Source organism: Somniosus microcephalus, chromosome 1, assembly GCF_052327205.1.
Source record: "Somniosus microcephalus isolate GS21.2 chromosome 1, FLI_Smic_1.0, whole genome shotgun sequence".
In the NCBI taxonomy this organism is placed as follows: Eukaryota; Metazoa; Chordata; class Chondrichthyes; order Squaliformes; family Somniosidae; genus Somniosus; species Somniosus microcephalus.
Genome location: NC_140987.1, coordinates 186,137,612 through 186,162,059, shown reverse-complemented (window position 1 = coordinate 186,162,059; position 24,448 = coordinate 186,137,612). Strand labels below are relative to the sequence as shown.

Here is a 24,448-nt window from a genome sequence, read left to right as displayed (position 1 = left end):
GATGAAGTCAGGCTGATGCGTGACTTGGAGGGGAACTTGGAGGTGGTGGCGTTCCCATGTGTCTGCTGCCCTTGTCCTTCTAGGTGGAAGAAGTCACGGGTTTGGGAGGTGCTGCTGAAGAAGCCGTAGCGAGTTGCTGTCGTTCATCTTGTAGATGGTACACACTGCAGCCATCTCCAGTTAGAGAAAGCCTCAAGTGGAACAAGGCATTAGTTATTGATTTGTTTAAATTATGAAACACTTTGCAAATGGTTTGATTGAACACACTGTACATTTATACATGGCCTAAACTCTTGTTATAAAATAGTGTAGCATTCGATTTGTGAGCATCTATTAAACAGATATCATCGGCAACCTTTCTGTTTAATTAAGACTTAACAGTTAAAATGCAAAAAAACAATTTAGGCACTATTAAATGTATTAGCATAGAACAGTATAAGTAAAATGCAATGCTGTTCTACCATGGTGTCAAAGTGACAATTTAAGTAAAAAGGGAACTCATTTTATTGCTGTAGTAAATAGGTTAAACATTTGAACTGAAAATGTATGAGGACTGGATGGTGAAGCAGATTAAACACTGTCCACTGACTTCTAGAACCTGGCCTCAAATCCAGCCCAGACTAATGGGGTAACTGTCTCCTCTCTCTGTCGCTGCCTGAAAAGCTCAGCCTGAAAAGAAGTTTGGCTGCTATCACCCCAGTTTATACCAGGTGCAGGCCTACATCACAAAACTGCCCCCAATTCAGCAATAATCATATTCTTACTGGAACATGACACAGGGACGTCTGGTATGGGAAATAGAAACACAAGTGTTGCAGTTATGGGTGGGGGCAAGAGGTCATACTGTTCAAAAAAAGTTCAGCTATAGCATACTGTTAAGGCAGAATAGAAGCTTCACTCTGCAGTTAACTGTGCTATAAACAACCTGTAAATACTTACGACTAACACTGGTACTTGGAATGTGAAAGCATTTCATTCCTCAGCACTAATGTCCCTCATCTTCACTACCACAAAGAATTATAAAGCTTTGAAATATTGGGCAAATGGTGACAATGATGAAATTGTTAGCTTAGTTGAAAACCAAACAGCAATGAGCTAATTAAACAGAATTACTTCAATTGTGGTGGATCCAGTACATCAAAATATAGAGATTTGATTTGATTTGAATCAATAAACATCCCATCGAGGTTTGGCATATAAAACATTAAAGGAAGGTAGTGAACTTATAGCATACAATTTAAAATAACAGCTTATATTGATACAATGTCACAGTGGATCCATACATTTTTCCAAAATATCTCTATTACAGGATTCACCAATTTAACATTCTAACCATGGGCTTTATGATTAACTAGATGTATAGGAACGCAAATCTTTAAAATCAGTCTGAAATTCTCCATCAGTTAGATTAAACATTGAATTAAAAACTTTATTTTCCACTGTACTGTATAATTTATTTTTATATAGCCAGGAAATTTCATCAATTCCAAAACACAGAAATCACCACAAAATTAGTTTTCACCAATTCATTTTCCATTATATTCATTTAAACATAGCTTCTTGGGACTTTAGAGCTTCCACAGGCCCCTTCTAACCCCAAAAGCTTTGTGCATCAGTGCTCCATTGAATGGTCTGCATGTTTTCTCGGCGCTGTTTGGTGTAGACGTTGGCCTCTCCCTTCTGTAAACGTCTTCTGATTGTCGCCTTCTGCTGTTTTGTCAGTTGTTGTTTAACTTTCCGTTTGATCACATCCTAAAATAGCAAACAATCTGAAATTAAATTCAAAGCAAATCGACAACAGTAGATCATACAACAATTAGAAACATTATCTGTTGATTTCAAGTAAAGTCTGGAGGTAACAAAGGCATGGATGAAGGTTTCCACAGCAGATGAGCTGAGGCAGGGTTGGAGTTGTATGGAGGTGGAAGTAGGCAGTCTTGGTGATGGAGCGGATGTGGTTAGAAGCTCATCTTGGGGTCAAACACAACACCAAGGTTGAAAACGGTCAGGTTCAGCTTCAGACAGTTGCCAGGGATGGAAATGGTGGCCAGGGAATGGAGTTTATGGTGGGAAACAAAGATAATGGCTTCAGTCTTCCCAATATTTAGTTGGAGGAAATTTTTGCTCATCCAATATTGGATGTCGGACAATCAGTGTGACAAATCAGAGACAGTGGGGGGGGGGGGGTCCAAGGAGATGATGAGAAGAGAGCTGGATGTCATGCGGAACCCAACATGTTTTTGGAGGATATTGCCGAGGGGCAGCATGTAGATGAGAAATAGGAGGGGACCAAGGATAGATCCTTGGGGGACTTGAGAGATAACGGTGCGGCTGCAAGTCACCTTTTTTTCCAACCCTATCACCATCAAACACAACCTACATCTTGGTAGCTTCCTTTCCTGCTATGTCACCCCATGCCCAAAAGCATAGAAAAGATAAAATAAAGAGATTATAAACACACAGAAAAGTAATGCACAGATCAGAAGAAAAAACTAAAATATATAGAAAAGAGCACGACAAAATAAACAGGAAAAGGCAAGTCAGCCTGGTTCTCGAATGGAACCCAGAGGGGTAAATGTGTCATTGGGGGATGCAATTCTTACCATCAGCTCCAGAGTACCCTGCAAACCAAATGTGTTAATGGGTAGGTGGGTCCTTAGTTGAACAAGTAGCAGGGGAGTATATAACTGCACTGTACTGGTAAGCTGCATATTTTAGCTGGTTAAACCCCAGCAGTACCCATGCACTCTTAACTGTATCTAAACTCTGGGTTTGGGTAAGTGGGTATGCCTCTATGGGAAGAGAATGTACACAGCATCAGGTAACCAGAAATTCACAGTAGTTTAGTTTGTAGGCTCATAAACATGATGGATTTCCACACATCATACACCCAACTGACCAAATTTTATTAAGAAACAGAAAATACAAATCCCTAAACAAATTTAACAAAAATATCCCAAATATAATTAAGCTGCAAGATTAAAATACTGACAACTGAATGCCACTACTATAGCATTATTTTGAGATGTGGAGAATACAGGCTACACAAGACAATTTCTAAAAGTAGAGCTACACTAATATGTTTATACTCAAAGCACATCTGAATGGCCTAATGAAAATACAGTCAGTTGAAACTGGAACATGGTCATAATGTAGCACTTTAACAGCTGGCAATGCCACAAAAATGCAAGCAAGATAACATTACACAGAATTTTACTGGTTAGTCAATTACTTTGAATCATCACTCCTTGCTTCTATCACAAGGTGGCACTCTTGTATCTGGATTACTCTTTTTAAACAGTTGCATAGATATTTTAACTTTCACATCTTGGGCGAGCAACCCCACCCAAAAAAGGATGCCATACTAGAGACATAAGAAATATATTTCCACAAGCAGGGGCTGGCTAATTTTTGTTTTAATTTAGAAAAGCTCCAGTGCATTACCTCATACCCCATAATATGGAAAAATAATTTATTACAGGTAGAAACAAAATATATTTAATGGCCCCATTCAAATCCATAACTACATCAGGATCAAAATTCCTATTCTATTGCTGTCAAAGCCACATCATAAAGTAGTAAGTTTTATTAGCAGCAATGAGGTATTAAATAAGGTTGTAGCCAAGGTGAACAACCAATGTGCTGCTGATCCCTTCTAGATAGGAAGTGAAGCAATTTTGCTGCCATACCTGTCGAGAGTGTGGCCAGTCATTTGTAAGCCACCCAAACTGCTCAAGAAAGAATTTTAAATGATACATGCAGGGAGTGGGAAAGAGGGTCATTCAACTGTTTAGCCAGGCAGCAGCCATTTTGTTTGGCATCTCTGCATTTAGTGTTTTCACTACAAGCAGAGAAAGCACCGCTATTGGAGGCATAGTTAGAAACCACCAACTTTGTGTCCATGTCTTTGTGCTGCCAGACTACCTGTTGGCACAGAGGTGGTTGTGGGATCGGGCTGGGCAGTCTATATATCAAAGTTGACCTGGTGCCTGTTTATGATATCTTTGAGGTGCAACATGTAGATGAAAGGGGCCAAGAATAGATTGTAAGGGGGTTCTGGAGGAAATCTGGAAGATTGCCACGTGGAAATGGGAAAGGCCGCCCTTGCTGGAGATGAGTTAGCTGCATTGGAACAGGTAGGGCTGGAATCGTGCAAGGACAATCCCAACAGAGAAGTAGAGGACAAGGAAGGATAACATACAGACCCAGAAGAGGTTGGTACTTTGAACGGGGCGGAAGCTGGACTGAAAGGAGTTGAAGATGGTGTTTTGGGAGATTTGGCATGGATGGCATATTTGAGGAGCATTGAGGGGAAAAAAATGGGGCAATAGTTAACAAAGACTGTTGGATCCAGAATGGGGTTTTTGAAGATGGGGTGATAACAGTGGTTTTGAAAAGGAAAGGGATAATGTCCAAGCAGAGATCCATTAACAATGTCAGCAACAAAGAGGGCCAGGAAAAGTAGCAAAGTCATGCAAGCTCTCAATCTTTCTCTTCAGCATAACCAAGTCTCTACTTCGTAGCTGTCCTGGTCCCCAGATCCATATCATAATTAGTTTTATTTGGCAGTTTAACAACTTTTTTCTTTTTAAAAAAAAAAGGTACCAACTCTTGGATGCCAGCATACTTCATAATTTCTCTTCCCTTTCATCTCCTTCCAATCCTTCTTCTCGCTATTTCTAATTTTACTGCTTGCTATATTTTCACCATTTCCTCTGATCTACCCATCTCTGATCCTGAACAATACGTCCTGAGCAAGAACCCAAGCTTCATCCCCTTGTGTCCCCACCTCAACAAAATTTGAGCTGGACAGAACGCCGAGCTGTTCTGTTGTTTTCGCCTCAATATATTCTTTTTTGGCGAGGACGACCCCGGTCACGTATCTGACTCTTTCTCCTGTTGTCAGCCTTTGCTGTCCCCCTGGATTCTTGCCTTCTCTCAATCTTTTCATCGAGAAGTGCTGCCATGATATCAGCCGTTTGTTTTTCTATTCCCCTTCCTCACTTGATTTCATCCTGTTCTGAGCTTGCAGCACTCCATTCCCTCAGCTCTAGCTCCGACATCATCAAATTTTTCGACAAAGGGGGAGCCATCATTGCATGAAGGAAGGAACGCTAGTTTACGGAGACCGAATGCCAACACTCTTGACAACTCCTATTTCTCTCTGGACTTTGACCCCACTACTAAACATCATCTTTATTTGCCAGACCAGGACCGACATCATCTCTGCTGGAGAGCTTTCCACCCCCTCCCCCAGCAACCTCAAACCTCAATTCTACCTCCAGGCCAAGATACACAAAATGAGACTGATTGGGACAGGAGCAAGCTGAAATCTTGAACCAATTTCCTCGCATCTTACTGCTCTCCTTTCCCCTCGTCTAATCCCAATCCACCTACTTCCATGACTTCCGTGGTGCCCTTTGCCCGAATAATATTGTTACCAGGATGTAGATGCTCTACACTTCACTACGATGGCCTGCAGGTCCTCACTTCTTCCTTGAACAGAGGCCTAACCAGTCGTCATTCGCTCCTACCTGGCTGAACTTACCATGAAGAACTTCTTTAACTTCACTCGCTTCCTCTAGATTAAAATGCGTTGCTATGGGACCCAGCACAAGTCGCAGCTATGCCGGTCCTTTGTAGGGTATATTGAACATATTTTTCCACTCCTACAGTCCAGGCTTCCTCTTTTGCTACACAGATAACTGTGGGTGCTATTTTCTAGATAAGCTACAATTTCCTCCATTGGGAAAACTGAAGCTAATGGCCTGGAATTTGCAGTCACTGGTGAAGCAAAGGCTTTTGCCACTGGCCCAGAGTTTGCCTTTTTCACCGTTCAAGTGATTTCAGCGCAGTGTAGTGGGAATTCCCTAGAGCGATGCTGCTATGACGTCAACAAGCTGTCTAAGCAGTCAATCACATTGCAGATTTCTCAGACAGGGAACCAGGAAATGAGAAGCTGCTATTTAAAAATGTTAGAGAGCGCAAAACAAAAATTGGGGCTCTCACCTGGGGATAAGGTAGAACCTGAAATATCACGAACAAACATTAACATTTTTTTTAAAGTTTCTTAAAAATTGTAATTTTTAAAAATCATAATGGAGAAATTTGACACTCCACAAAATTAAAATAAGTTTCAGGGCCATAACGTTTGTTTAGCAGTCAATACGTTGTTAAAACCCCAGTTACACCTAATCCAACAAGGCTCAACATTTAATGGGGTATTTAACAATATTACCGCTGACTGCCGGCTATTGTTGTTGCTTCTTGCTCACAGATCTGGAGAATTTTATTAACTAATCTTCCAATTTCCACCCAACCCTCCTCACGTGAGCCATCTAATTCCACCTTTCCCTGACTCCCACAGCTACCTGGACTACACTTCCTCCCACCTCCTGCAAGGACTCTATTCCATTCTCCCAGTTTCTCCGTCTCCGCCGTATCTGCTCCGACGATGCCACCTTCCACACCAGTGCTTCCGACATGTCTTCCTTTTTCCTCAACCGAGGATTCCCCTCTACCGTGGTTGACACGGCCCTCGACTGTGTCCGTTCTATCTCCCGCGCTTCTGCCCTCACCCCTGCCCCTCCCTCCTGGAACCACGATAGGGTTCCCCTTGTACTCACCTTTCACCCCACCAGCCTCCACATTCAACGGATCATCCTCCGCCATTTCCGCTACCTCCAAAGTGATCCCACCACCAAACGCATCTTCCCCTCCCCTCCCCTTTCAGCATTCCGTAGGGACCGCTCCCTCCGATACACCCTGGTCCACTCCTCTATCACCCCCAACAGCCCTTCCCCTTGCACCTTCCCGTGCAAGCGCAGGAGATGTAACACCTGCCCCCTATCACCCCCAACAGCCCTTCCCCTTCGCCTGGCACCTTCCTGTGCAAGCGCAGGAGATGTAACACCTGCCCCTATGCCTCCCCCCTTCCCACTGTCCAGGGCCCCAAACACCCCTTCCAGGTGAAACAGCGATTTACTTGTACTTCTTGCAATCTAGTATACTGTATTCGCTGCTCACGTTGCTGTCTCCTCTACATTGGGGAGACCAAGTGCAGATTGGGTGACCGCTTTGCGGAACACCTCCATTCAGTCTGTAAGGGTGACCCCGAGCTTCCGGGCGCCTGTCATTTTAATTCACCGCTCCATTCCCACTCGGACCTCACCGTCCTTGGCCTCTTGCATTGTTCCACGGAAGCTCAACGTAAACTCGAGGAACAGCACCTCATCTTCTGATTAGGCACGTTGCAGCCTTCCGGGCTCAATATCGAGTTCAACAATTTCAGATCATAACCTCGGCCACTATTACATTTTTTTTCCACCCCTTTGTTTTGTGTCTTCCCTCCCCCCCACCCCCCTTTCCTTTTTTTTCTCTCTCCCACATGGCAGTGGTCTCTCATCCTGCCAGTACACCTCACACCTAATCCGAGCTGTCTTTTGTCTCCACTGTCCTATTTTTGTCTGGTTTTGAATACCTCTTAATGTCCCTTTACTTCTTTTGTTCTATCGCAGCCTTGCCTTCGATCTATTTCATTTCCTTTCCAGTTTTGAAAAAGGGTTTCCACCCGAAACGTTGACTCTAATTTCTCTCCACGGATGTTGCCTGGCCTGCTGAGTTTTTCCAGCATTTTCTGTTGTTATTTCGGATTTCCAACATTTGCAGTATTTTGCTATCGTACAAGTGTTTCGTTCACTGCCACACCTCTTCTAGGAATGCCTACCTTGAAGAAGTTCTGCTCTTCTCTTCGACGGGATCTCCGTTTGGCTCTTCAACCTTGTTCATCTTCATTACTTTCAGTTTCCCTTCTCGTGTTTGATCAGGTATCTGCCAAGACTCGGTTTCACAGCCACATCATTTTCCTCAGCAACTGTCTCCGGTTCCGACTTATTCCACGTGGATTCCAACTAAACTCCCACCCTTCGTGTTTCGGATCCACCCAGGATTACAAATATCTCCAAGATATTCATCATTTCTCGAACTACTGCTCTTGCCGCATTCTGAGATCCACGCTCAACGCCATGCGGCGCCACATGAACTCTCGACCTCTCTCTTCAGCAACACCGGCGCACTCTATCTCAAAGCTGTCCGGGTCCACAGTTCCATTTCATCCTTCGACTCATCCGACGCTTCAACAAAAACTTTTTTTCTTCCTTTCCGATGTCAAGGATCGCAAGCTTCATCAACTCTTGGACACCAACGCCCCTCCGGAACCTTCTTCCCCATCACTTTCCTCTGACCCCCCTTCTCCCAATCTCACCCCCTGCCGCGTTTACTATCCCCTCTGACCTGCCACTCTCTGACCCCGAACAATCAGTCCTCAGCAAAGGCCTGAGCTTCATCCCCTTACGCACCCACCTCAATGAATTTCGAGCTCGGCACGATGTTGAGCTCTTTTCCCGCCGCCTTCGTCTCCATGCCCACTTCTTTGGCCAGGAGTCTTCCCCCCGCACGACTGACCCTTTCTCCCGCTTGCAGAATTCCCGTTCTACCTGGACCCCTCCCCCTGGCCTCTTACCCTCTCTAGATCTTTTCATCGCTAACTGCCGCCGTGACATCGGCCGTCTCCATTTCTCTGCTCCCCTCACTCACTCCAACCTACCTCCCTCTGAACTTGCAGCACTCCATTCTCTTAGATCCAACCCTGACATTGTCATTAAACCCGCTGACAAGGGTGGTGCTGTTGTTGTTTGGCGAACTGACCTCTACCTAGCGGAAGCTGAACGCCAACTCTCCGACACCTCCTCCTACCTCCACCTGGACCATGACCCCACTACCGAACATCAAACCACCATTTCCAAGACTGTCACTGACCTCATCTCCTCTGGAGATCTTCCCCCCGCGGCCACCAACCTCATAGTTCCCCAACCCCGCACAGCCCGCTTCTACCTCCTTCCCAAGATCCACAAACAGGACTGCCCTGGTAGACCCATCGTTTCAGCCTGTTCTTGCCCCACAGAACTTACCTCTACCTATCTCGAATATCTTTTCTCCCCTTGTCCAGTCTCTTCCCACCTACATCCACGACTCTTCGGACGCCCTCCGCCACTTTAACAGTTTCCAGTTTCCTGGCCCCAACCGCTTCCTTTTCACCATGGACGTACAATCCCTCTACACCTCCATCCCCCACCAGGATGGCCTGAGGGCGCTCCGCTTCTTCCTTGAACAGGGGCACGACCAGTCCCCATCCACCACCACCCTCCTCCGCCTGGCTGAACTTGTTCTCACATGGAACAACTTCTCCTTTAACTCCACTCATTTCCTCCAAATCAAAGGTGTTGCTATGGGTACCCGCATGGGTCCTAGCTATGCTTGCCTTTTCGTGGGATATGTGGAACACTCTGTTCCAGTCCTACTCCGGTCCCCTCCCTCACCTCTTTTTCCGATACATTGATAACTGTATCGGTGCCGTTTTTTTTCAAGATGGCGGCGCGCACGGACGCAGCGGCTTTGTCTCTCCCGAGACTGAGCGTTTTCACCCTCCTTCCGAGTCTCTTCTGGGCTCTGCTGATTCGGGAATTAAAGGCTGACCTACCGTACAGCCGGCAGACGCTCCTAGACATCGGGGCCGACTGCGTGCGGCTCACACTTGGTGGCATCGATCTGCCTCCCGACATCGCCCGACCCCCGGGACCAGCGTGGTGTCCTTCCCCAGCCGGAAGTCGACGCAGACCGCGCAGAGAACGCAAGCAGAAGCGGCGTAAGAGGGCCGGTATCCAAAACAGGCTGAAGAGGGCCCCACACAAACCCTCCCTCCCAAGTATTTTCCTGGCCAATGTCAGGTCACTGGAAAACAAAATGGATGAGATCAAACTGGATCTCTCCACACAGAAAAGGACAAAGGAATGCTGCGCCATGATCTTCACAGAGACCTGGCTGAACAACGGCATCCCTGACACCACCATCCAACTAGAAGGACGTACGGTCTTCCGCGCCGACAGAACTGCAGACTCCGGTAAGAGCAAGGGAGGCGGTTTGTGCATTTACACTAACAATGCCTGGTGCACTAACACTGACATAATCGATAGATCCTGCTCGGCTGATTTGGAATTCCTCATGGTAAGGTGCAGACCCTTCTACCTGCCTCGGGAATTCACGGCTGTTATCATCACTGCGGTCTACATCCCACCACACGCTAATGCCAAACTAGCACTGAAGGACCTCTACAGGGCCATCAGCAAACAACAAACTGCGCACCCAGACGGAGCTTTTATCGTCGCGGGGGACTTCAATCACATAAACCTAAAAACTGTACTACCGAAATTCCACCAGAATGTCTCCTGCCCCACAAGAGGGGAGAACACACTGGATCAAGTCTACACGAGCATTGTAGACGCTTATAAGGCCATTCCCTGCCCCCACCTTGGGAAGTCTGACCACCTCTCCCTGTTTCTAGCCCCGGCATACAAACCGCTCATCAAAAGAGGGAGAATATCAGTGAGAGCAGTGAAAGTATGGCCAGAGGGGGCAGTATCGGAGCTACAGGATTGCTTCGAACGCACTGATTGGGGCATGTTTGCCCATAATGACATCGAGGAATACGCATCCACAGTGCTATTCTACATCAACAGCTGCGTCGAGGTCGTCACGACCCATAAAAATATCAGGACATACCCCAACCAGAAACCCTGGATGAACGGAGAGGTCCGCTCACTGTTGAAAGCACGTGACGCAGCATTTAAATCTGGCGACGCGGCGGCTTACAGTGCAGCTAGGACCAACCTAAAAAAGGGCATCAGGACTGCCAAAAGGAAACAGACACTGCGGATAGAGGATCACTTCCGCAACAACTCGGACCCCCGGCGCATGTGGCAAGGCATCCAGTCCACCACTGGCTACAAGGGCAAAAACAACAGCCCCCCCGGTTAGCGATGCCTCCCTCCCGGAGGAGCTTAACAACTTCTACGCTCGCTTCGAAAGGGACAACAGGGAGCCGGCTACCAAAGCCTTGCCACCCCCGGAAGACCAGGTGCTCACTCTGTCGACCTCCGACGTAAGGGGTGTTCTACGCGGAGTGAACACACGAAAGGCTGCTGGACCGGATAGCATCCCTGGACGGGTACTCAAGGAATGTGCCGATCAGCTGGCTGATGTCTTCACCGCCATTTTCAATCTGTCATTGGCCCAGGCAGTAGTCCCTACATGCTTCAAGACCGCTACCATTATTCCTGTGCCAAAGCAAACGGCTGTGACGTGCCTGAACGACTATCGACCTGTCGCACTCACACCCATCATAATGAAGTGTTTCGAGAGACTGGTCTTAGCCCACATCAAAGCCAGTGTTCCTGCCTCTCTTGACCAACACCAGTTTGCCTATCATGCAAACAGATCAACGGAGGATGCTGTGGTAAACCACTGTTTGTATTCCTGTTTGTCCTGTTTGTATTCCACTGTGTACATGCCTGGACATGCCTCGGCTGACTCCTCCCACAGGTCCTAGTATAAAGGTGACTGCTCCCCAGCCCTTGTATCCTGGACCGGTCGACCACTCGAGGCAGACCTCCATTCTGTTGTTAATAAAAGCCTTTAGTTACCCTTCTAACTCTCAGTCTTTTATGAGTAATTGATAGCGCATCAATTTTATAAACAACATTTTTATAATGGAGAAGATCCTCACACCAGCATGCCTGGACTTAGATCATCGGGAGGCGGACTCATCCACCAAGTTTACTCACTGGCTTAAGTGTTTCGAAAAATTCCTGACCGCCTCCGAAGCAATCAAATCGGACGAGGACAAACTGGATGTCCTGACCTCCAAAGTGAACCACCGAGTGTACTCGGTCATCCAAGACGCGACCTCGTACGCGGATGCTATCAAGCTCCTCAAGGACCAGTACACGCGCCCAGTGAACGAAGTGTACGCCAGGCACCTCCTGGGGAGTCGTAAACAACAACCTGGGGAATCGACCGTGGAATACCTTCAGGCACTGTCTGTGCTTGGCCGGGCCTGTGGTTGTAAGGATGTAAAGGCCGCCGTGTACACAGAGGAACTTATCCGGGACGCTTTTGTAGCGGGCCACAGATCCAATTACACACGACAGCGACTGTTGGAGCAGAGTAACCTCGACCTCAACAAGGCCTCTGAACTCGCACTATCGTTGGATGCAGCCTACCAGGGCATGGATGCCTACTCCTCTGCACCGTGGATGCCGCGGGGAATGACAGCCTGGGACACGGTAGGACCGCCTCATAGCGCCGTGCCACCCCAGCCACACCCCAACAACGGCCCAACTACCGCAGCAGTGTCCCAAGGCCAGACAGCAGTGCCCCAAGGCCAGAAATGCTACTTCTGTGGCCAGGCAAAACACCCCAGAGCGCGCTGCCCGGCGAAAAACGCGATCTGCTCGGGCTGCGGGAAGAAGGGACACTACGCTAGCGTCTGCAGGGCCAAAGCCACCCCGAACCCCAGCAGCGCCGCGTGTGGGCCATGCGGGCCGCCATTTTGGACCTCCCCGGCCGTGTGCGAATCACCGGTACAGCAGCCATTTTGGACGCCTCCAGCCACATGGGGATCATGGACGCCGCCATCTTGGACGACAGCCGGGACGCAGCAGGCCCCCGACACCGCCTCATCTGATACCCGCAGCGACACACCGACCCCTACGCTGGCATCCGTTACACTGGACCAAGCGAGACCGCACCAACTGGCCAGTCCCACAATGGACATTAAGGTAAATGGTCACGATACAATCTGCCTTTTTGACTCTGGGAGCACGGAGAGCTTCATCCACCCCGACACGGTGCGGCGTTGCTCTCTCCCAGTCCTGCCTGCGCAACAGCGGATTTCTATGGCCTCCGAGTCCCAGTCGGCGGACATCGGCGGCTACTGCGTGGTGACACTCGTAGTAGACGGGACCGTGTACGATCATTTTAAACTTCTGGTCCTGCCTGACCTCTGCGCTGCCGTCCTGCTGGGGTTAGATTTTCAGTGCCACCTTAAAAGTGTTACGATGGCGTACGGTGGACCCCTACCCCCACTCACAGTCCGCAGCCAGCAGCTTCCAAATTGCCCGCCGCGCACCAGGTGCAACCTCTCCACACTCAGAGTCACCCCCCCACCACTGTTTGCTAACCTCACCCCCGACTGTAAGCCCATCGCCACAAAGAGCAGGCGATACAGTGCCGGGGACAGGGTTTTCATTAAAACCGAAGTGGAGCGGCTCCTGAAAGAAGGGATTATTGAGGGCAGCACCAGCCCCTGGCGAGCCCAGGTTGTGGTCGTTAAGACCAGCGAGAAGCAGCGCCTGGTCATCGACTACAGCCAGACAATAAATCGCTACACCCTGCTGGACGCCTACCCACTCCCCCGTATAGCTGATATGGTCAACCAGATCGCGCAGTACCGCGTCTTCTCGACCATTGACCTGAAATCAGCGTACCACCAGCTCCCCATCCGCCCTGAGGACCGCCAGTACACTGCCTTTGAGGCAAACGGCCGCCTCTATCACTTCCTTAGGGTTCCCTTTGGCGTCACCAACGGGGTCTCCATCTTCCAAAGGGAGATGGACCGGATGGTAGATCAAAATGCGTTGCAGGCCACTTTCCCATATCTGGACAATGTGACCATCTGCGGCCGTGACTTGCAGGACCATGACGCAAACCTCGAAAAATTCCTCCGCACCGCCCAACTCCTAAACCTGACATATAACAAGGAGAAGTGCATATTCCGCACAAACCGCCTCGCCATCCTTGGCTGTGTTGTGGAACACGGAGTCATCGGCCCCGACCCCGACCGGATGCGTCCCCTTATGGAACTTCCACTGCCCCACTGCCTCAAGGCCCTGAAGAGGTGCCTAGGGTTTTTCTCCTATTACGCCCAGTGGGTCCCCTACTATGCGGACAAGGCCCGTCCGCTGATCAAGTCCACCTCTTTTCCCTTGACGGCAGAGGCCCGCTTAGCCTTCCACCGTATCAAGGAGGACATTGCCAAAGCCACCATGCACGCAGTGGACGAATCCATCCCCTTCCAGGTGGAAAGCGACGCGTCCGACTTTGCCCTGGCCGCTACCCTCAATCAGGCGGGGAGACCCGTGGCCTTCTTTTCACGAACCCTCCAAGGCCCGGAGACCAGACACTCCGCTGTTGAGAAGGAGGCCCAGGCGATTGTGGAGGCTGTGCGTCATTGGAGGCACTACCTGGCCGGAAAACGATTTACCCTGCTCACTGACCAGCGTTCAGTTGCTTTTATGTTTAACAACAAGCAGAGGGGCAAAATCAAAAATGACAAGATCTTGAGGTGGAGAATCGAACTTTCCACCTACAACTACGAGATCTTGTACCGGCCCGGGAAGCTAAATGAACCCCCGGATGCGCTATCGCGTGGCACCTGCGCCAGCGCGATCGATAGACTACGGGTCCTCCACAATGACCTCTGCCACCCGGGGGTCACCAGGTTCTTCCACCTCATCAAGGCCCGCAACCTGCCTTACTCTATTGAGGAGGTCAGGACCATGACCAGGAACTGCCAAGTCTGCGCTGAGTGCAAACCACACTTTTATAGACCAGACAGGGCCCACCTGATAAAAGCCACTCGCCCCTTCGAGTGCCTGAGCGTTGATTTTAAAGGGCCTCTCCCCTCCTCCGACCGCAATGTGTACTTCCTCAATATTATTGATGAGTACTCCCGTTTCCCGTTCGCCTTCCCCTGCCCGGACATGACCAGTGCCACGGTCATTAAATGTCTGAACAACCTCTTCACCCTGTTCGGCTTCCCCAGCTATATCCATAGCGACCGGGGCTCATCGTTTATGAGCGACGAACTCCGTCAGTACCTGCTAACTAGGGGTATTGCCACAAGCAGGACCACCAGTTACAACCCCCGGGGGAACGGACAGGTGGAAAGAGAAAATGCGACAGTTTGGAAGGCCGTCCTGCTAGCCTTAAAGTCTAGGGGCCTTCCAACCTCCCGCTGGCAGGATGTGCTCCCCGATGCGCTCCACTTTATTCGGTCACTGCTCTGCACTGCCACTAACGCCACCCCTCATGAGAAAATGTTTGTCTTCCCAAGGAAGTCCACATCAGGGACATCGCTACCACCATGGCTGACGTCCCCAGGGCCGGTCCTACTGAGAAGACACGTGAGGACCCATAAAACGGACCCCCTGGTCGAGAGGGTCGACCTCCTCCACGCCAACCCCCAGTATGCTTACATCGCATACCCGGACGGGCAGGAGGACACAGTCTCCATAAGAGACCTTGCACCCTCGGGGACCACAGTAACCCACTACCCACTACCACCCCCCCCCACGATCCGATATCCAGCCCCAGCAGACGGCAGGCCTGGGCCCCGCGACCCGCTCGACATCTACGAGGACGACACGCCTGTGCCACAGCCTACGCTGGACTCGACGCCGGAAGCTTCACTACCCCTGCCGTCGCCACGCCGATCACAGCGGCAGACAAGACCTCCGGAGAGACTCCAATACACTAACTTTTAATACACTTCACCCCGCCGGGCTCAATTTTAAACAAGGGGTGAATGTGGTAAACCACTGTTTGTATTCCTGTTTGTCCTGTTTGTATTCCACTGTGTACATGCCTGGACATGCCTCGGCTGACTCCTCCCACAGGTCCTAGTAGAAAGGTGACTGCTCCCCAGCCCTTGTATCCTGGACCGGTCGACCACTCGAGGCAGACCTCCATTCTGTTGTTAATAAAAGCCTTTAGTTACCCTTCTAACTCTCAGTCTTTTATGAGTAATTGATAGCGCATCAGATGCAATCACAACTGCTCTACACTCGGCACTGAATCACCTAGATGGTAAGGAGACCTACATCAGAATGCTGTTCATAGACTACAGCTCAGCATTCAACACTATCGTCCCCAACAAGCTGGCCACCAAACTCCAAACTCTTGGCCTGAACACTTCCCTCTGCAACTGGACCCTGGACTTCCTAACAGACCCCAGTCTGTCAAATTAGGTAACCACACCTCCCCCCCCCGACCCTGAACACAGGGGTCCCACAAGGATGTGTGCTGAGCCCCCTCCTCTACTCCCTCTTCACCCACGACTGTGTGGCTGTTAATGGTTCCAACACCATCATCAAGTTTGCGGATGACACCACGGTAGGCGGCCAGATCACCAACAACGATGAGTCAGCCTACAGGGAGGAGGTCCAGCATCTCGTGAAGTGGTGCGCCGATAACAACCTGGCCCTTAACATCAAGAAAACCAAAGAAATCATTGTGGACTTCAGGAAGTCCAAAGGCGGAAGTCACATCCCCATCCACATCAATGGGGCTGTGGTGGAAAGGGTGGACAGCTTTAAGTTCCTCGGAGTCCACATCACGGAAGACCTCTCCTGGTCCCTCAATACCTCCTCTCTGGTGAAGGCGGCCCAGCAGCGCCTATATTTCCTAAGGAGGCTGAAGGGATGTAACCTGTCACCCCTGATCCTCTCTAACTTTTACCGCTGCACAATAGAGAGCATCCTGACAAACTGTATCACAGTATGGTATGGCAGCTGTAGCTACTATGACCGGAAAGCCCTGCAGCGGGTAGTCAAAACTGCCCAACGCATTACCGGCACCCGACCATAGAGCACATATACCAGAAACGCTGTCTACGGAGGTCACGGTCCATCATCAAAGACCCTACCCACCCCAGCCACAGTCTGTTCGCCCTCCTGCCATCTGGGAGACGCCACAGATGCATTTGCACCCGTACGACCAGATTTAGGAACAGCTTCTTTCCCAGGGCTGTCATCCTACTGAACTCCACAAATAAACTCTAAAGCCTGCACATCTGCCAATGCACTTTATTATGGTTATGTTTATGTTATACTATAAGCCAAATGTATGTTGAATGTTTAAATGTCTTAATCTAAATGTACACTCTCGGGAGCCGCAAGCCTACATTTCGTTGTACTGCACTTGTGCACTAACAATGACAATAAAAGTTGATTTGATTTGATTTGTTTCCTGCTCTCGCCCCGAATTAGACAATTTCATTCACTTTGCCTCTAATTTCCACCCTTCCCTCACATGGTCCATCGCTGACTCTTCCCTTCCCTTCTTCGACTTCTCCGTCTCCATCTCAGGGGATAGGTTATCGACCAATATTTACTACAAACCCACTGACTCCCACAGCTACCTGGACTACACTTCCTCCCACCCCGCCTCCTGTAAGGACTCTATTCCATTCTCCTAGTTTCTCCGTCTCCGCCGTATCTGCTCAGACGATGCCACCTTCCACACCAGTGCTTCTGACATGTCTTCCTTTTTCCTCAACCGAGGATTCCCCTCTACCGTGGTTGACACGGCCCTCGACCGTGTCAGTTCTATCTCCTGCACTTCTGCCCTCACCCCTGCCCCTCCCTCCCGGAACCACGATAGGGTTCCCCTTGGACTCACCTTTCACCCCACCAGCCTCCACATTCAACGGATCATCCTCCGCCATTTCCGCTACCTCCAAAGTGATCCCACCAAACGCATCTTCCCCTCCCCTCCCCTTTCAGCATTCCGTAGGGACCGCTCCCTCCGAGACACCCTGGTCCACTCCTCTATCACCCCCAACAGCCCTTCCCCTTCGCCTGGCACCTTCCCGTGCAAGCGCAGGAGATGTAACACCTGCCCCTATACCTCCCCCCTTCCCACTGTCCAGGGCCCCAAACACCCCTTCCAGGTGAAACAGCAATTTACTTGTACTTCTTGCAATCTAGTATACTGTATTCGCTGCTCACGTTGCGGTCTCCACTACATTGGGGAGACCAAACGCAGATAGGGTGATCGCTTTGCGGAACACCTCCATTCAGTCTGTAAGGGTGACCCGAGCATCCGGTCACCTGTCATTTTAATTCACCGCTCCATTCCCACTTGGACCTCACCGTCCTTGGCTTCTTGCATTGTTCCACGGAAGCTCAACGTAAACTCGAGGAACAGCACCTCATCTTCCGATTAGGCACGTTGCAGCCTTCCGGACTCAATATCGAGTTCAACAATTTCAGATCATAACCTCGGCCCCATTACATTTTTTTTCCACCCCTTTGTTTTGGGTCTTCCCTTCCCCCCCCCCCCTTTCCTTTTTTTTCTCTCTCCCACATGGCAGCTGTCTCTCATCCTGCCAGTACACCTCACACCTAATCTGAGCTGTCTTTTGTCCCCACCGTCCTATTTTTGTCTGGTTTTGAATACCTCTTAATGTCCCTTTACTTCTTTTGTTCTATCGCAGCCTTGCCTTCGATCTATTTCATTTCCTTTCCAGTTTTGAAAAAGGGTTTCAACCCGAAACGTCGACTCTAATTTCTCTCCACGGATGTTGCCTGGCCTGCTGAGTTTTTCCAGCATTTTCTGTTGTTATTTCCACCTTTCCCTTTCTGGACTTCTCTCTCTGGGGATGGGCTTTCCACTTACTACAAGCCCACCAACTCTCAACTACTTGAAGTATGTTTTTTCCCATCCCGCTTTCTGTAAAGTCTCCATTCCATTCTCCCAGTTTTTCTGTCTCTCTTGATCTGCTGATGACTTTACTTTCCACATCTGAAAATTTTCTCTTTTTCCCTCATCCGAAAATTCCCTTGTGCAATTGTCCACGAGTGTGCCCCTGAACTAGCTCTGACCTACCTCATCGACTCCGCTCTCATTCTCACTCTGGATTTTATACACTGTTCCAATGAAGCGCAATGAAAGCTTCATGAACATCTTTCTTCTGGGCACTCTACAACCCTCTGGTCTGAACAATGACTTCAGACTTTATCGATAGCCTAATTTTCAAACTGGTTTTAATTTCACACCCAACGCTCAGGATCTTCCACTCTCCCATTTCTCTCGGCCTACCACTTCCTTGGCTATTTAGATACCCTTTGTCTCGTCAATGTCTTAATGTTTCTGACTGTTACTTGACTGAGGTTAAATCATTTCACTCATGATTCATCTCTGGGTTTGCCCAATTAAAAATAAATTTCAACGCCCCCCCCCCGCATTCCTCAGTTTTAAAGAGTTTGCAACTGAAACATCAGTTTGGTTGTTCTCCCCACAAATGTTCTTGGTTCAGCAGTTCGCGTACTTTCATAACCTGGAGGCATAACATTCAAAACTGAGAGACTGATTTTTGTTAGGTGGGGTATTGAGGGATATAGTGTAAAGGTGGGTAAATGGAGTTGAGATACAGATCAGCCATGAACTAATTGAATGGCTGAACAGGCTCAAGGGGCCGAATGGTCTACTCCTTTGTTTCTAATACCCTTGTGATCTGAACTGGATATTGCACATTGTGCACTTGTCCAATGTTTCAGTAGATAGACTGAAAACACTTTAATGAGATGAAGCTAGATACGCATTGTTAAGCTGCTTTATTTTATGGACAGGAAGTGAATGTAAAGGCAGACAGTCATAAGCAAAAACACATTTACTTCACTTAAGTTAATTTCAAACCCGCCCTTGTGAATCAGAAAAATAAACTAAGCCACACTGTCCCACCTTAGTGGGCAGGCTCAACTTTTCTTCCTGGTTCTAAGCTTTAGATTAGTCAGCTTTCCCCTTGCTGTGCTAGGCTTGCTTCACAAATCTAACTGGACTGATTGACCTTAATCTTGACCATGGATTTTTCTCCTTCAAGAACTCTCAGACATGCGCCCTTGATCTGTTCGCCTCCTCCCCTCCCCACATGAACCTCCTGGCTTCCTCCCCAGGGTCTTAAAGAAGTGGCTACGGGGATAGTGGATGCATTGGTTGCAGTATACCAAAATTCCCTGGACTCTGGAGAGGTCCCAAGGGATTGGAAAACCGCTATGTAACACCCCTATTTAAGAAAGGAGGGAGACAGAAAGCAGGAAACTATAGACCAGTTAGCCTAACATCTGTCGTTGGGAAAATGCTGGAGTCCTTCATTAATTCTCTGCCCCAGAGAGCTGTGGAGGCTGGGTCATTAAATACATTTAAGGTGGAGATAGACAGATTTTTGCAAGATAAGGGAGTGAAGGGATATGGGGAGCAGGCAGGGAGGTGGCTTTGAGCTCAAGATCAGCCATGATGTTATTGAATGGCGGAGCAGGCTTGAGGGGCCAAGTGGCCTATTCCTGCTCCTATTTCTTATGTTATGTTCTTAAACAGTGGGAGGTGAAATCCCACCCCATTTTAACAACTTGCCTGGCAGTTATGCTGGGGAAATTTTTGGCCCAGCATATTCTTGTTTTTGTTGTTTTAACAATGCTCTTGGCCACAGCCATGAAATGATTCTTTAACATTCATTGATTCAAGTTTCAAGTGACTTAGCATAACATTTAGTGGCCATTTCTTTTAAAAGTGGAACAGAATGAATCTACTAAGCATGTACGTCAATTCCTTTATGCAAGCTAAAATTGTGGAAACTTAGTTTGTGGATGGTTGACAGGAATGTTAGTATGAATCCAGGTCGTGTTACTGAAGCTCAGGATTTACATACTGAATTCTGTCCCAAACAATACTAGCATTTCAATAAAACATTACAGCTAATATTGGTATCTGTATTTAGACTCTCATATAGATAAAGTTTTCCCATACAAAACAGACATCATTCAAATCACATTGATTTTACTTTTGTTTTTAAATCAAGAATAAAAACTTCAGCTGACAATATAACCTATACATTAATATACATTTATCTTAACTAGTCAATTTCCTCTGGCATTGCACACAGGGACAAGATGAAGTGCAGTTTTCAGGTGAAGTGGGGTTAGCAGGCAGGGGATAATTGGACCAAGAAACACACGTCATTCACTATTATTTTAAAATCATACATTCTGCCCTCAATTTTGTATGTTTCTGTTATAAATTTTTATGTCTACATTCATAATGGAATCTACTGAGTAAGCTTGTCACACTGTAATTACACATTCCTACCAGTGATGGTGTTGCAGTGCTAGCGTAGTAATAGCATGTCAAGTTTACATAGATAGTTTTCATTAGAAATTTGGATTTAGGAAGCTATAATGGAAATAGATGACAGGAAGTGCATGCAAACATTAGATTAAAAAAAAGAGACACATTCAGATTAAACTACGCCCTGCTTTATTATAGCTGACATATTATATTTTTGTTACGTCAGATTCAGTTAATAGGTAAATCCTAAACTTCATTTGCAAGTATTGAGTTGGTATGCCAACACTGCATTATGGAGTTCATGTCTGAAACTTTTGTAGTGAGCTACCAATTTCAGGTAGCTCAGGGAGAATAAGCAGCAGAGTACCCTAGTGGTAGTTGGTATCCAAATCACTCATGTTCATCTCCAAGACAGTGAATACAGAGTGTCACTGTCGGAGCAGACCACCTGCTAATCTATCATTCAGCTGGGAAAAGTTGTGCTTTGAAGCCTAAAGGACAATACATTGACATCTTGTTGAAAATATTGAACAATCGTGTGCGCGCTTCAGCTATTAAAACATACAGCAAGACAGAGAAATGATATGGAGCTAGAACACTTGAAAGCTATATAGGTTCTGTAAGAAGGGCCAATTAATGTAGACTACTACCAACGCAAAACAAAAATTAGGAAAGGGATCTGTGAATACAAACTTACCGGTGGGATTGTTGAAGTGCTCAGCAAGCTGCCTACAGAACTCTCACTGGTGGTCCTTTGTCTGTGCTCATTAGTGTGCATCAAGCTTAGTTCATCCCTACAGAATGGAAAAAGCATTTACAATCATTGAAACTTGCAACAAATTAACTACATTCCATGAAACAGATACATCAATAAACCATGAAAGTATATTATAGGATCTACTGTAGATGAATAAGACACAATGCACTAAAACACAGTAACAAGTTCAGGCAAGACCTTCAGTCCATGTAGCTCACCTATCCAGTATTCCCTTGGTGCATTTCGAATAACCGTGAATCCCATTTGCTGACAACAATCTGTCTCTTTCCTCTTGAAACCCATTAAGGTTTCTCGTTCCACCACCTTTGCCGGTAATCTATTCCACATACTTACCACCCATTTAGTAGAAAAGGTTCTCCTGCATTTCCTATTTTCTTTTGGTTGTCCTTAATTTGTAATTATGACCCCCTTATGATTAAATTCTGTACATGGCAGAAAAGCATACTTGAATCAAATTTCTCCAAATCTTTTATCACATCCTCTCATTGAGAGAGAAAAGACCAGGCTAGTCAATCTTTCCTCATACGTCATTCTGGGATTAACTGTGCCCTTCTCTGTACGCCCTCCAATAACTAAATATCCCTTTTGAAAGAAAAAGACACAAAGGCGCACACAGTACACTAAATGTGGTATAATGAAGGACAAATACAGTTTTAACACAAACTCTCTGGATTTAGGTTATACTCGCTATGCGTCCCAACATTTTTTTTTTTTTAAACTTGGGAACATTGTGCAGAAGGTTTTAGTGACCCTCAAGATCTATCTCCTGCTCCAATCGTCAAGTGCATTCCCATTTAACACATTATCCACATCAATCTTCTCTCCACCAAATCTCATAAGCTTGCATTTCCCTGTATTAAACTGCATCTACTATTTCTCCGCCCACTGATCAAGCTCACCAAGATCCTTTTGAATCTATAGGCATTGATATTAATCATTTGCCATGGCTTTCAGTTTGGTATGGTCTACAAATTGGGACACAATCTCTTCCTCCAAATTATTTATAAAAATGGTAAGTAGCAGCTCCAACACTGAATCCTGTGGCACTCCACTGGTAACTGGCCATTCACTACTACTTGTTGCTGACTACTGACCAGCCATTTCAACATCTAGCCCATGGCTTGGACCTAATGTAGTAGCCAATTATGTGGAACAGCATCAAATACTTTCCTTAAATCCAGGTAGCTAACATCTACAATCTCTCCCTTATTACTAGGTCTTTCATCTTCTCAAAGAAATCCAATAAATTAATTAGTTAAGCATGATCTCACTTTTAAAAGCATGCACACTGTCTTGCATTAGCTCATTGCCCTTAAATTATCCCTCATAATACTTCCAAACACTTTACCAACAATGGAAGCAAGTCTTACAGGTCTATAATTTGATGGTTCATCCCTCACCCCTTTTGGAGGATGGGGAGTCACATTTGTTATTTTCCAATCCCCTGGGATCTGGCCAGAGTCCATTTCTCTATCTTCAGACACAACTTACCCACTGTCATTTTTAGTGAGCCAATGCCTCTTTGCACCCTTTGTTTACTCCTGACACACCTGAATTCTTTAATGTTCTGCTTCATGTTTCTAGCTAGGTTTTCTTCGTGACCCCTCTCTAGCCCTCAGTTTCATGGCATTACTCAGCCTACCTTTATGGATCTCCTTATTCTGTTCCTTTCCTGAACATTCAAAAATGCATTTTGTCTTTCTACTTAATGCCTTTCACAATTTTGTTAGAATAAAATCCAATATTGTATTACTCCCTGTGGGTTCTTTAACATACTCTTGTAGAAATGAGTCCTTCACAATTTGAATAAATTCCTCCTTACATGGTACTCATCTGTCTTATCGGTTCCCATAAAACTGCATTTCAAATTGCAAGATCCTCCTAGGGAATTTGTAAGGTATTAAATTTCTGTCAGCCTTGTGGCTGGGATAGTGTGCACTGCAAATACAATGGCCCCGATTTTCGGCTTGTGTGGGGAATGGTCGGATTTCCCCGAATGTGGGGTTTCTGACACACATTAAAAAAAAGTGTCAGCCAGCTCCACGCAATTTTCCCTCGTGGCCAATTAATTCCCAGCATGTGGGAAGCCTTGCTAATTGTCCAATTCGAGTCAGAAATCCCCACTATGATGTCATCATTCGTGGTGCTTTCAAAGTGCCCAGCAAGCTTCTCCACCTCTGCAGGCTTCTCAACCACTCTTACACAATGGCAGAGGAGCCTGCACCAGCTGCTGCCAGCGGCAGAGGCCGAGCTGCCTTCAAATTTGACGAGGCTTCACTGCAGGCATTATTGGATGGGGTTAGGGCCCACAGGGAGGTCCTCTTCCCTAGGTCAGGGAGGAAGAGGCCTCCCACTGAGACCAATGCTGCATGGATGCAGGTGTCAGCAGATGCCAACTCGCTGGGAGTCACCAGAAGAACCTTGGCATTGCATCTCGAACTCCTTCCTTTACTCCCCCACAGTACCATCCAGAGCCCCCGTCCTCACTGTGGAGGAGGAAGAGGCTGTGCAGCCACACTCCTCAGAGGAAGCTCCAACCTCTGAGGGCGCAGCATCAGCAGAAGTAAGCGCACCCAGCACCAGCGCAGACACTCACACCTCGGGGGGACCTTCGGGACATAGAGTAGTGCTGTCACCTGGTGTTTCACATCTCACAAGTGAGCCTCAGCAGATTCTGGAGACAGGGACAGCAGTGGAGTCCTCGTCGGAGGGCGCAGGACTCTGCCAGCTCAGCTCAGCTGTGCTGCATAACGACCCTCTGCCTCTGGGTCCATCCGCAAGAGAAGCAGGAGTCTCTGGCAGGTTTTGTCTCCAGGGTCGCTGCGAGTGTGGAGCGAATGGAGGAGTCCATAGCGACCATGAGCAGAGCCT

The 24,448-nt window shown here is 47.6% G+C and overlaps 1 protein-coding gene across 1 annotated transcript in view; it reads right to left on the bottom strand.

Annotated features, from left to right (window-relative positions):
- Window positions 1-344: 344 nt before the first annotated feature.
- riok2 (RIO kinase 2 (yeast)) overlaps window positions 345-24,448 on the bottom strand; it is a 75,621-nt gene continuing 51,517 nt past the window's right edge. The window contains exons 9-10 of the mRNA XM_085988076.1: window positions 21,497-21,593; window positions 345-1,752 (exon numbers count right to left, since the gene is read on the bottom strand). Of these exons, the coding sequence (XP_085844202.1) occupies window positions 1,591-1,752; window positions 21,497-21,593 (259 nt within the window). The 3' untranslated portion in view covers window positions 345-1,590. The remainder of the gene's footprint in view (window positions 1,753-21,496; window positions 21,594-24,448) is intronic.